Source organism: Eschrichtius robustus, chromosome 3 (genome assembly GCF_028021215.1).
Source record: "Eschrichtius robustus isolate mEscRob2 chromosome 3, mEscRob2.pri, whole genome shotgun sequence".
NCBI lineage: Eukaryota > Metazoa > Chordata > Mammalia > Artiodactyla > Eschrichtiidae > Eschrichtius > Eschrichtius robustus.
In genome coordinates this window covers 64,753,167-64,765,384 of record NC_090826.1, presented here as the reverse complement: position 1 = coordinate 64,765,384, position 12,218 = coordinate 64,753,167, and the positions used below count along the sequence as shown (strand labels likewise).

The following is a 12,218-nucleotide window of genomic DNA, read 5'->3' as shown; positions in this document are numbered from 1 at the left end:
GGAGAACTGTGAGACAAGAGTAGAGATCTATTTGGAATTATTTTGGTAAAATTTGCCCTAAGGCTGGTAGAATCAATATAATATCTCCTTCCATACTATGATAAAGCAAGTAAACAGTTATTTGAACAGGTCTGTTCAGACCAAGCTCTTAACCACTTTGTTTTTGACCCTGTTATAATTCTATCACTCAAAAATGTGATTAGCTCAGTACTAGACAAAAAGGATTTTGTTTTGCAAAACATATTCTGTAAAGATGTGGCACATATATACAATAGAATATTACTCAGCCATAAAGAAACAAAATTGAGTTATTTGTAGTGAGGTGGATGGACCTAGAGACTGTCATACAAAGTGAAGTCAGTCAGAAAGAGAAGAACAAATACCATATGCTAACACATATATATGGAATCTAAAAAAAAAAAAAAAAAAGGTTCTGAAGAACCTAGGGGCAGGACAAGAATAAAGACACAGACATAGAGAATGGACTTGAGGACACAGGGAGGGGGAAGGGTAAGCTGGGACGAAGTGAGAGAGTGGCATATATACACTACTAAATGTAAAATTGATAGCTAGTGGGAAGCAGCCGCATAGCACAGGCAGATCAGCTCAGTGCTTTGTGTCCACCTAGAGGGATGGGATAAGGAGGGTGGGAGGGAGACACAAGAGGGAGGAGATATGGGGATATATGTATACATATAGCTGACTCACTTTGTTATACAGCAGAAACTAACACACCATTGTAAAGCAATTATACTCCAATAAAGATGTTAAAAAAAAAATTTCTGTCATTTTCCTGGCATTGAGAGGTTGAATGTGTTTCACTGGGACTTAATGTCTACCTCATTAATTCTTCTACCCAGACTTCATATAATTACCTGCCATTTACTTTATCACTAACCTCGGTTTCTTTTTTGGAAACCATTTACTTTTAAGTGATTCTAATGGGATTTCCCCTCTCCTAATAAGTAATACAAATTCATTTACATTTATAATAAATATCATAAAAAAGATTTATTTTCTGAGAAATAAGATAATTTATTTTCAGGAAAATATAGTAAGGAGTGGAAATATCAACATGAAGGAAACTATTTCGCTCCCATTGAGATATGTTAATATTTATTGAATGAAGAGCCCTTCGAATTGACACTGTTAAGAGGGATGTCTCACACCTATTTTACAGGTTTTATGTATGATTTTATATGCAGCTCTATTTGTTCACAATTGTGCATGTGTGTGTAAGTGAGGAAAGTACACTTTAACTTGCAACATGACTAAAAGGAAGAAATAGACAACTACTTAATAATGAAGACATAAGACTGCTCATTTATTACACTGTTGAGCTTACATGTGATTACCACAATTAATAGAGTGTGAAAATCATGGAAGTTTGAGTAAAATGACCAAGATTCCAGACATGGCTTTTTTTCTCAATGGCTTTGTAATCTGTAAAAACAATTACTGTACAAGAGCCTTGGTTTTATATCTATTAAATGGCAGTGACAATAAAAACTATTTCATGAGGATTTATTCAGTAAATTAAATAAACAATGCAAATTAAAGTGCTCTGCATATATGAAATTAATATTTCAACAATTAAGTTTAAGATAAGAGCCAGAGTCCCTCCTCTGGCCTTTAAAACACTGCAATCTTGTTTGTAACCATCACCTGACCTTGTCTCCATCACTCTGCCTCCAGCCCATATACACTAGTGACTTTGGCTCACTCGGGCCCCTCCAATACACTTAGCTATTTTCTGCTCCAGGGCCTTTGCAGATACTACTATATATATTAATGATAGCATCACTATATAGCTTATTTTATTTATTTATTTATTTTTGGCTGTGTTGGGTCTTCGTTTCTGTGCAAGGGCTTTCTCTAGTTGTGGCAAGCGGGAGCCACTCTTCATCGCGGTGCGCGGGCCTCTCACTATCGCGGCCTCTCTTGTTGCGGAGCACAGGCTCCAGACGCGCAGGCTCAGTAGTTGTGGCTCACGGGCCCAGTTGCTCCGCGGCATGGGGGATCTTCCCAGACCGGGGCTCGAACCCGTGTCCCCTGCATTAGCAGGCAGATTCTCAACCACTGCGCCACCAGGGAAGCCCCAATAGCTTATTTTAAATGGTGCCCACTTCTTCACTCTGCTTTAATTTTACCTCATTTCATTATTTTTCTTGTACTCACTACTAAATTATATATTTTTTTCCTTATTGTTTGTCTTGTTGTCTACAACTAAATTTCAAAAAATTGCCTGTTTTACTTGTTACTGTCACCTCAGTAACTAGAACGGTATCTGGCACACAACAGATGCTTAATAAATCAAATAATGCACACGTGAATGAATTAATGAATAATTTTTCATTGAGTCCTTACCATGAATGAAGCAATCTGCAAAGTGCTTTAAACTGATTATCTAATTTAATCATTACAATAGGCTTATCACTACTTCTATTTTATAAATGAGGAAAACAGAGGTGTCTGAAGGTACAGTAACTTGCTTGAGGTAAATATAGCAAGTGGTGGAAACAGTTGCCTGACTCCAATACCTATGCTTTTAATCACTGCTATATAGCCTCTGTATATCCAGCCATCTTTATATTAATTGATGTTTGATTACACTGTTACAAAATAGACCGAATTTACTATCAAAAGAACATTTACATAGCTTAATTTAGAATCTCAAAAGCCACCATTTGAAAACAAGAATCCAAAGAGGTAGGTTTGTTTTCACAGGTGGCCAAGATATGACTTACCTCCAGGTGACCAGCAATTGTAGCAATATGCAGGGCAGTGAGGCCGCCATACCCAACCTGCTGTATGTCAGCTCCACTGTGAAGCAGAGAAGTGATCAATTCTGCACTATCCTGCAAGGAAACACATCTTTAGTGTTACTTTTCTCTCAATAGCAGCTTTGAACACTGTGCAACAGGATATATTGATTCCCTGACTGTCAGCCAATTTAGGTGCTCAAAGAAAACTTAAGTGTGATTTCTGGCACAAGAGCACATGAGAAAGCAAAGAGCAACTCTCAGATGGTTGAAATGTAGGAGCAGATGACAGGCTGTTCAATTATAATCAATCTTCTACCACTTGACCATGAAAGACAGAAAGGACATTTACCTATGGTGAGGCTCTTGCAAACTCAACTCAATCGTACATGTAGGTCACTCCAATAAATGTGCTTTCTCCAGCAACTGCACTATTGAACTGGCTGCAGTGGGCCACTTCGTGGTAGTTCAGTATTTGATTCTTCTCTAACACATATGTGTCATGGGTCCTATACATAATTAACGACATAGTGTCATGGGCTCTATATGTAATTAATCAGTAGTGTCTTTCTTAACTTGACTCATTAAAATGTTTTCACTCAGTGAAAATGTTTGAAACATTGCTTGAGCATTTAAGTTAGAATACTTTATGCAATGACCAAAATAATCCTTACTTTCGTCACACTATTATTTGCATTGTATTTCTGTCTTTGGAGAGACATGGTGCTTTTTAATAATATTAATAGAAATTAACATTCATTGAATTTTTATTATGTAATTAACCTTTCATACACATTAATTTATTTAAACCTGGCACATGGAGACTTCAAAAATAGTTGCTGATAAAAAACGAATTAAATATTTCTCTAAGTAATCCTATGAAAAATTACTACTATAAACCTCATTTTATAAGTCAGAACACTCAAAAGAGTAATGTGGAGGGTCACATTTTCACAGAACTCCAGATCTGGAAGGGAATGCAAAGAAAGCTCTTCATGTTTAACTCTCTCCCTCAAAGTGAGAATTCAAACCACAACTTCTATAATACTTGGCCCATCAATATCTCAAACACACCCAGTGGCAAGAAAGTCAAGTCTTCATGGGATAGGCATTGCGTTTATGCATATACATAAAATTTCAAATACTTTCAGTTAAGAAAATCCTTCCATTAAAAAAAAAAGTTTGATTTCTTAATGCTGTCACACATAACTGAAGGTTGAGAAGTTATAAAAATTGAAAAAACTTTGGCAAAGAACTTCAAATAACAAAATTAATGTTATAGTTTCCAAATCTTCCACTCTATACCTGCTCTAGCAAGAAAGTTAAAGATTTCATCTTCCTTTACTATTCCATTGCCTCCTTCTGCCCAGTTTACAGACTTACGTTTTCTCCATTCTAAAAAAAACAAAAAAACAAAAAACAGCAATTTTTCCACTGAGGTAAGCTAATTTTATCTATATCTTTTCTGTCTCCAAAAATTGACTGATTTAGGAGCTTAGCCCTAAGCTATTTTCTCATTCTAATTGCCACCTTTGGTAATTCTTATACAATCTGATAACTTCATTTTTGGTCCTGACTTCTCTGTTAAGTCTAAATTCCATATATCCTGCCTACCAATGGCATCTCAAATTAAAAATTCAAAAGTGCTCTTGTGAATACCATTCATAATTTCCCAAGTGTGACCTATCATCTCCTAGCATTCCTTATTCACATTAATGGCACTTTCTTATTCCAAATGACCTTGAGTCCCTTCAACTCAATCAGTTTCAGAATTCTGCTGGTTTTGACTCACTAGTACCTCTCACATTTCTCCTCCTTATTTCCAACATCACCCTCCATAGCCTCCTGACTGGTCTCCTTGACTAAGCCTTTTTTCATTGCAGTCCATCATCTACACTATTAGCAGATAAATTTTCTTACACACAGTTTTGACCACATCATTCTCCTTTTCCATAAACCTTTCATACACTCAACAAATACTTCTTTAATATATAAATATGCTCACATCATATGTGTTGAAACACTGTTTGAGCAGTGGGAACACTGAGGTGAGTGAGATAGTTAAATCCCTGCTTTCATGGAGCTTATATTTTTACTGCGTATATATGTGAGAGGAGACAGAGAAAATAAACAAATAAAAAAATATTATATACAGTGTCATAAAGTACCAATGGCTGTAAGAGGAAAGAGGTAAATGATAAAATGGCTACTTTAAATTAAGTAGTCAGGGAAAGCTTCACTGAGGAGGTAAACTTTGAGATAAATGGTAAATTCCAAAAAGGGGAAATCTAAGTCACAATTTCGAGGATGGCCATTAAATGACAGGGAGTAGGTAGTGCAACAGTCCTAAGATGGAAGTAAGCTTAGTGTGTTTAAAGCCAGTGTTGAGTATAAGGTTAAAAAATAAAAGAAGGAAAAAGTATTGTGCAAGATAAGGTCAAAGACATCTGATCTTGTAGGACATTGCAGGCCACTGTATTGGGTATTCAGATTTTTTCCAAGAGCAATAAATAGCAGTAGAATGACATGACACAGAGATAGGGAAGAACAGGAAAAGGTGGTTTCTGAGGCAGAAATAAAATGTTTTGTTTTTCACATGTTAAATTTGGTATACTTACAATGCAGGGTTAAGATTGTGGGGACTAGAATTAGCCTCCCTAGTTAGAATCCCAGCTCTGCTAATGACTATGTAATCTAAGGCAAGTTACATAACACATTTACACTAATTTCCTCGGTTGTAAAACAAGGGGACAATAACCGTGTCCACCTGATTTGATACACATATAAACTGTATACCCACAATTGATGTGATGATGCATATACACTAAAGCATTGAAATGGTACCTGGCAAAACAATACTAAGTAAATTCACTACCATTAGACATGGAAGTCTTGGACTCAGCATAGCTTCCAAAAAAGATATCGATTTGACTCCATCATCTAGCTCCTCTTTCTCCTTTCGTTTTTTTTGTTTTTTTGTTTTTTTAAATTAATTAATTTATTTATTTATGGCTGTGTTGTGTCTTCGTTTCTGTGCGAGGGCTTTCTCTAGTTGTGGCAAGCGGGGGCCTCTCACTATCACGGCCTCTCTTGTTGCGGAGCACAGGCTCCAGACGCGCAGGCTCAGCAATTGTGGCTCACGGGCCCAGTTGCTCCATGGCATGTGGTATCTTCCCAGACCAGGGCTCGAACCCGTGTCCCCTGCATTGGCAGGCGGATTCTTAACCACTGCGCCACCAGGGAAGCCCTCTCCTTTCGTTTTACTTCACTTCTGCTTCACTAGTTACTCATGGAAATAATCAAAAGAATAAAACATAAAAAAGCTCTGAACCAGTACTGGAAATTAGGAAATGTCTACTAGTTCTGCCTCCTACAAAAAAAAAAACAATTCACAGAAATTCACTCCCACCTCACCAATAACCTTTAATTTTGAATGTTGAGGGCTAAGGACATGAATAGTCTCTAGATAAATGGGCAAGACATCACCTTAAAACATTTTTCCTTGCAGATGAACAGGCATTTAAATGCAGGGAGGTGAAGATGGTATTTTTAAGCATAAAATCATTTTTTTTAATAGAGGGAAATATGAGCAAATAAAAGTATTAGAAAAACACAATATTATAAGATAAATGACAAATTGGAGAAATATACACAACATATAAAACTGACAAGTGGTTTGTATATTTAATATATGAAGAACTCACACAAATCATTAAAAAGATGGATATTCTTTAATTCAACAAATATTTATTAATGAACATCTACCTCATGACAAGTACCATACTAGGCTAAATTAAAGTAAATTATATGAAAATCACAGAGCATATGAAATATTTATCTATCAGGCAGATTCTTGTAAACACACATTCATCTTTTCCTCAACTGTCTTTGTATTTTATTTAGCTGGAATCTGTGGATTTTAAGAGAAAGCATGTTATGATTCCTTCAGAATAGGCAAATAGTGTGGTCAAAAGTTAAAAGTAATAAATTACCCTTTCGTATCTTGGTTGGATTTCTCAAGCTGACCTCTGATTGATCTAAATATATCTTTTTATTAAGTACTATAAAAATAGAACTCTAATTTTACTAAGCTATGCTAAAATATAACAAAACAATCACTGCTGCTTATAAATCATTTACTATGGGTTAAGTACCAAGTAAAATCATTTCTTTCCAACTTCACAATTTACCTATGAGAAAAATATTATAAACCCTATTTTATAGTTGATGACAGTCAGGTTCAAGAATTTAAAGTACTTGCAGAACCTTAAGTAGTTTGTAAGTGTTGGAGCTAGATAAAAACTCAGGTCTGTATGATTCCAAAGTCCATACTTCACTTTTGACTTTCCATAGTGCTTTCACTGGTCTTTCCTTGGTGCCAAGCTCAAGGAAACAGTTGAGAGGATACAATTTTATTGTATTTTGTTGTATTTAACTGACAAGTCCCAAATATTTCTCCCCTACTCTACAGAAATATTGTTTCCTGATGGAATAATTTTAAAATTCAGCAATCTGGTGCACATCTCCTGGAAAGGAAATTCATAGAAAATAAAAACATCAGGCAAATTTTAAATATTATAAAACTGACCTCACTTATTGCTTGTACTCTGCAATATACAAGAAGTATCTGAGGGCAAGTTTTTTAAAAGAAAGACTCTTAAGATTTGCATTAGGAATATTATTCTGGGGAACTGACAGGTTTCCCCTTAGGTTTTTCCTTCTCTAGCCAAATTTACATTATTATTATTCAGTGGGCCACACAGAAGCATTCTAAACTGTGGGGGTAAATAAGCCTCTGTAATGTATTCACATGTACGATACTTATTATTTTTAAACAAAGGAAAATCCTTATGTGGAAAGGTGAAGCTTGGACAAAAAAATCAGTCCAACTATTTCCTTGAAAAATAGAATTGGGGGTACAATAGACCTCTGAAGATTTATGTAAATGGATGAAAATTTTTTGTAGTGGTAGCAACTCCAACTTTGTCCTACGCATAAAACTCTAATACAGAATCTACTCTCTTGCTTCTTGTTAACTCTGTAATTGTTAACTCTGTAATTGTTACTATAAATCCAGGAAAAGTAGCTATTAGTGTCAGAGAGCTCAGATTCTCTACTACCAAATCACATAAATTAAACACACACACACACACACACACACAAAGGTTTTTGCCAATTCTATTCCAGAATGAAAATTAAACTGGAACTATTTAATGTCTAAATTTTACTTTCTTCTGTTTATGGAAATATGTCCTCTGGAAGTTTTAAAATATGGCAAGCATTCATTTACAGTCTTATGATTTAGGTGTGAAATCCATGTTCCTTCTCCTTGCATCTGGGTGGATTGTGAACAAAAGAGCATGGCAGGGCTTCCCTGGTGGCGCAGTGGTTAAGAATCCACCTGCCAATGCAGGGGGCACGGGTTCAAGCCCTGGTCTGGGAAGATCCCACATGCTGTGGAGCAACTAAGCCCATGTGCCACAACTACTGAGCCTGCGCTCTAGAGCCCATGAGTCACAGCTACTGAGCCCATGCGCCTAGAGCCTATGCTCCGCAACAAGAGAAGCCACCACATTGAGTAGCCTGCGCACTGCAGCGAAAAGAAGCCCCACTCGCCACAACTAGAGAAAACCTACGTGCAGCAACGAAGACCCAACACAGCCAATAAATAAATAAATAAATAAAATCTATTAAAAAAAAAAAAGACTATGGAAGAAGTGAGCTATGTTTCTTCCAAGGCTAGGCCATAGAAAGTCACATAGCTTCCTCCTTGTTTTCTGGAAAACTTGCTCTTGAAGCTCTGAGCTACCATGTAAAAAGTCTGACTAACTTGAGGAAGCCATGCTGTAAGGAAGCTTAGGCCATATGGAGAAGGTACATAGCACATAAAGATTCTCCAATCAAATGACCCACCTAAGACCAGCCTTATAGTCATCCCAGCCCAGGCACCAGACATGTGAAGCCTCCAGAGGATTCTAATTCCCCAGCTGATGGAGTAACTCCCAGTCATTCATGTCTTCTCAGCTAAGGCCCTAAATACAGTAGAGCAGAATCAAGCCATCCCCACTATGTCTTTTCTGAATTTCTGAAATGAGAATCCATGAGAATAATAAAATGATTGTTGTATTATAGGACTAAGTTTGGGATAGTTGGTTTTGCCTCAACAGATGACCAAAATATCTCATAGAAGAAAATATAGAAAATAAAGGAATAAATAACAATTTAATAACCCGTAGTCCTACCATCAATCACTATTATCATTTATGTGTGTGTTTATTTTCTTTCATTCTTTTTCCTAGGTATGTACCTTCATAAAACTACATAGAGCACAGATTAGCACAGCAAAGCAAACCTGTATTTGCATACTGATGGCCATTTCCTACATTTGGAACTCATTTCTTAACCTCTTGAGCTGTGGGTTCTTTTATTTTCTGTAAAATGAAGTTCATAATAGTATAAATCTCATAGAGTGGTGAAAATTAAATCAAATAATGTAATGCATTTATCACAATGTTTGAAACATAATTTTTATCATCAATTATTAGGTACACAATTGAGCTCATACTACACATAGAGGTAGGTAATCTCCCTTTTTCATTTACTATAAAATCATGAAATTTCCCCATGTCTGGAAGATGTAGAGATGTGTCACTCAGATCTCCCTTCAAGAAAGTGTGCCAGGAGGATGGTTAGCTGGCAGCTTCCCTCAGCTAGCTCATTCAGGATTCGCTGCAGCATTAGAGCTGAGATTACAATTTTTTCAGTGTGGCCCCCAGTCAGTGACTGAGAAAGGTGGTGGTAAAAAGACCTAGCCATTTCCACTCAATGTGACACCCCTCTAAAAGGCAATGTGTACTCTGGAGCTCCCATTGGGCTGGCAGAGATTTTAGCAAGTCTGCATTGTGGTCTGACAGCTCCTGCTGACCAATCTTTCTTCCTAACTTCCTTTTCCTTTCACAGGTGTCACTTCCACATAAATCTCTTGCACTCCTAAATCCCTTTCAGAGTTTGCTATTCAAGAACTAAACTGGCATACCATATCATAAAATGTTTTCTTTTAATATGCATTTAAATCAAAACTGACCTGGAATTTAAACTTAGGTCTTCTGACTGAATCCTATGCTTTTCTCAATGATATGTTACCTTCCACCCCCAACCACCCTTCTACTCCAAAATGTTTGCCTTTCAGGTGCAAGCCCTGACCATGTGCTCTTCACAGAAAAGGGGTATAATACCTGCTGTATCTAATCCATCTTCCATAACTGCAATGAGGACAACATGGAATAACATATGTGGAAATGTTAGTAAACCCCATATCCTTACAAGTATAAGTTTATACATTTATATTAAATGTATTGTCCCCAAGACTGACCTAATTCCATGAGACTATTCACCTTACGTCTCAGTCCACTCTGTCTCTAAGATGTTTAGTCATGCAATATGGGAGACTTTCAAGATGGCGGAGGAGTAAGACGTGGAGATCACCTTCCTCCCTACAAATACATCAGAAATACATCTACATGTGGAACAACTCCTACAGAACACCGACTGAACACTGGCAGAAGACCTCAGATCTCCCAAAAGGCAAGAAACTCCCCATGTACCTGGGTAGGGCAAAAGAAAAAAGACAAAAACAGAGACAAAGGGATAGGGATGGGACCTGAACCAGTGGGAGGGAGCTGTGAAGGAGGAAAAGCTTCCACACAATAGGAAAGCCCTTCACAGGTGGAGACGGGGGTGGCGGGGGGGAAGCTTCAGAGCCACGGAGGAGAGCGCAGCCACAGGGGTGCAGAGGGCAAAGCGGAGAGATTCCTGCACAGAGGATTGGTGCCGAGCAGCACTCACCAGCCCGAGAGGCTTGTCTGCTCACCCGCCAGGGTGGGCGGGGGCTGGGAGCTAAGGCTCGGGCTTCGGAGGTCAGATCCCAGGGAGAGGACTGGGGTTGGCTGCGTGAACACAGCCTGAAGGGGCTAGTGCGTCACAGCTAGCCGGTAGCGTGGCCAGGAAAAAGTCTGGAACTGCCGAATAAGCAATAGACTTTTTCTTGCCTCTTTGTTTTGGGGTGTGCGAGGAGAGGGGATTAAGAGTGCCACTTAAAGGAGCTCTAGAGATGGGCGGAAGCATCGGCTATCAGTGCAGACCCCAGAGACGGGCATGAGACGCTTAGGCTGCTACTGCAGCCACCAAGATGCCTGTGTGCAAGCACAGGCCACTATCCACACCTCCCCTCCTGGGAGCCTGTGCAGCCCGCCACTGCCAGGGTCCCGTGATCCAGGGACAACTTCCTCAGGAGAAAGCATGGTGCACCTCAGGCTGGTGCAACGTCACACCAGCCTCTGCCACCACAGGCTCACCCCACACTCTGTACCCCTCCCTCCCCCTGGCCTGAGTGACCCAGAGCCCCCTAATCAGCTGCTCCTTTAACCCCATCCTGTCTGAGCGGGAACAGATGCCCTCAGGCCACCTACACACAGAGGTGGGTCCAAATCCAAGGCTGAACCCCAGGAACTGTGTGAACAAAGAAGAGAAAGGGAAATTTCTCCCAGCAGCCTCAGGAGCAGTGGATTAAATCTCCACAATCAACTTGATGTACCCTGTATCTGTGGAATACCTGAACAGACAACGAATCATCCTAAAATTGAGGCAATGGACTTTGTGTGACTTTGTCTGTATAACTTTGCTTTTACCATTTGTCCTAGGGTTCTGTCTGTCCGTGTTTTTTTGTTTGTTTGTTTTTTTAAACATCTTTATTGAAGTATAATTGCCTTACAATGGTGTGTTAGCTTCTGCTTTATAACAAAGTGAATCAGTTATACATATACAATATGTTCCCATATCTCTTCCCTCTTGCATCTCCCTCCCTCCCACCCTCCCCATCCCACCCCACTAGGTGGTCATAAAGCACCGAGCTGATCTCCCTGTGCTATGCGGCTGCTTCCCACTAGCTATCTATTTTACATTTGGTAGTGTATATATGTCCATGACACTCTCTCACCCTGTCACATCTCACCCCACCCCCTCCCCATATCCTCAAGTCCATTCTCTAGTAGGTCTGTGTCTTTATTCCCGTCTTGCCACTAGGTTCTTCATGGCCTTTTTTTTTCCCCTTAGATTCCGTATATATGTGTTAGCATACTGTATTTACTGTATTTGTTTTTCTCTTTCTGACTTACTTCACTCTGTATGACAGACTCTAACTCCATCCACCTCATTACAAATACCTCCATTTCATTTCTTTTTATGGCTGAGTAATTTTTTTTTTTTTAAGTATAGTTTTTTAGAGCTTGTTATCATTGGTGGATTTGTTTTTTGGTTTGGTTGCTCTCTTCTTTCTTTCTTTTTTTTTAATTACTTTTCAATTTTTTTTTTACTTTTAATAATATTTTAATTGTTTAATAACTTTATTTTATATTATTTTTTTCTTTCTTCCTTTCTTTTTTTCTCCCTTTTCTTCTG

The 12,218-nt window shown here is 38.4% G+C and overlaps 1 protein-coding gene across 1 annotated transcript in view; it reads right to left on the bottom strand.

Moving 5' to 3' along the window:
• TNNI3K (TNNI3 interacting kinase) overlaps window positions 1–12,218 on the bottom strand; it is a 299,704-nt gene that overhangs the window by 259,842 nt on the left and 27,644 nt on the right. Inside the window, exon 5 of the mRNA XM_068540108.1 lies at window positions 2,748–2,858. Coding sequence (XP_068396209.1) covers window positions 2,748–2,858 — 111 coding nt within the window. The remainder of the gene's footprint in view (window positions 1–2,747; window positions 2,859–12,218) is intronic.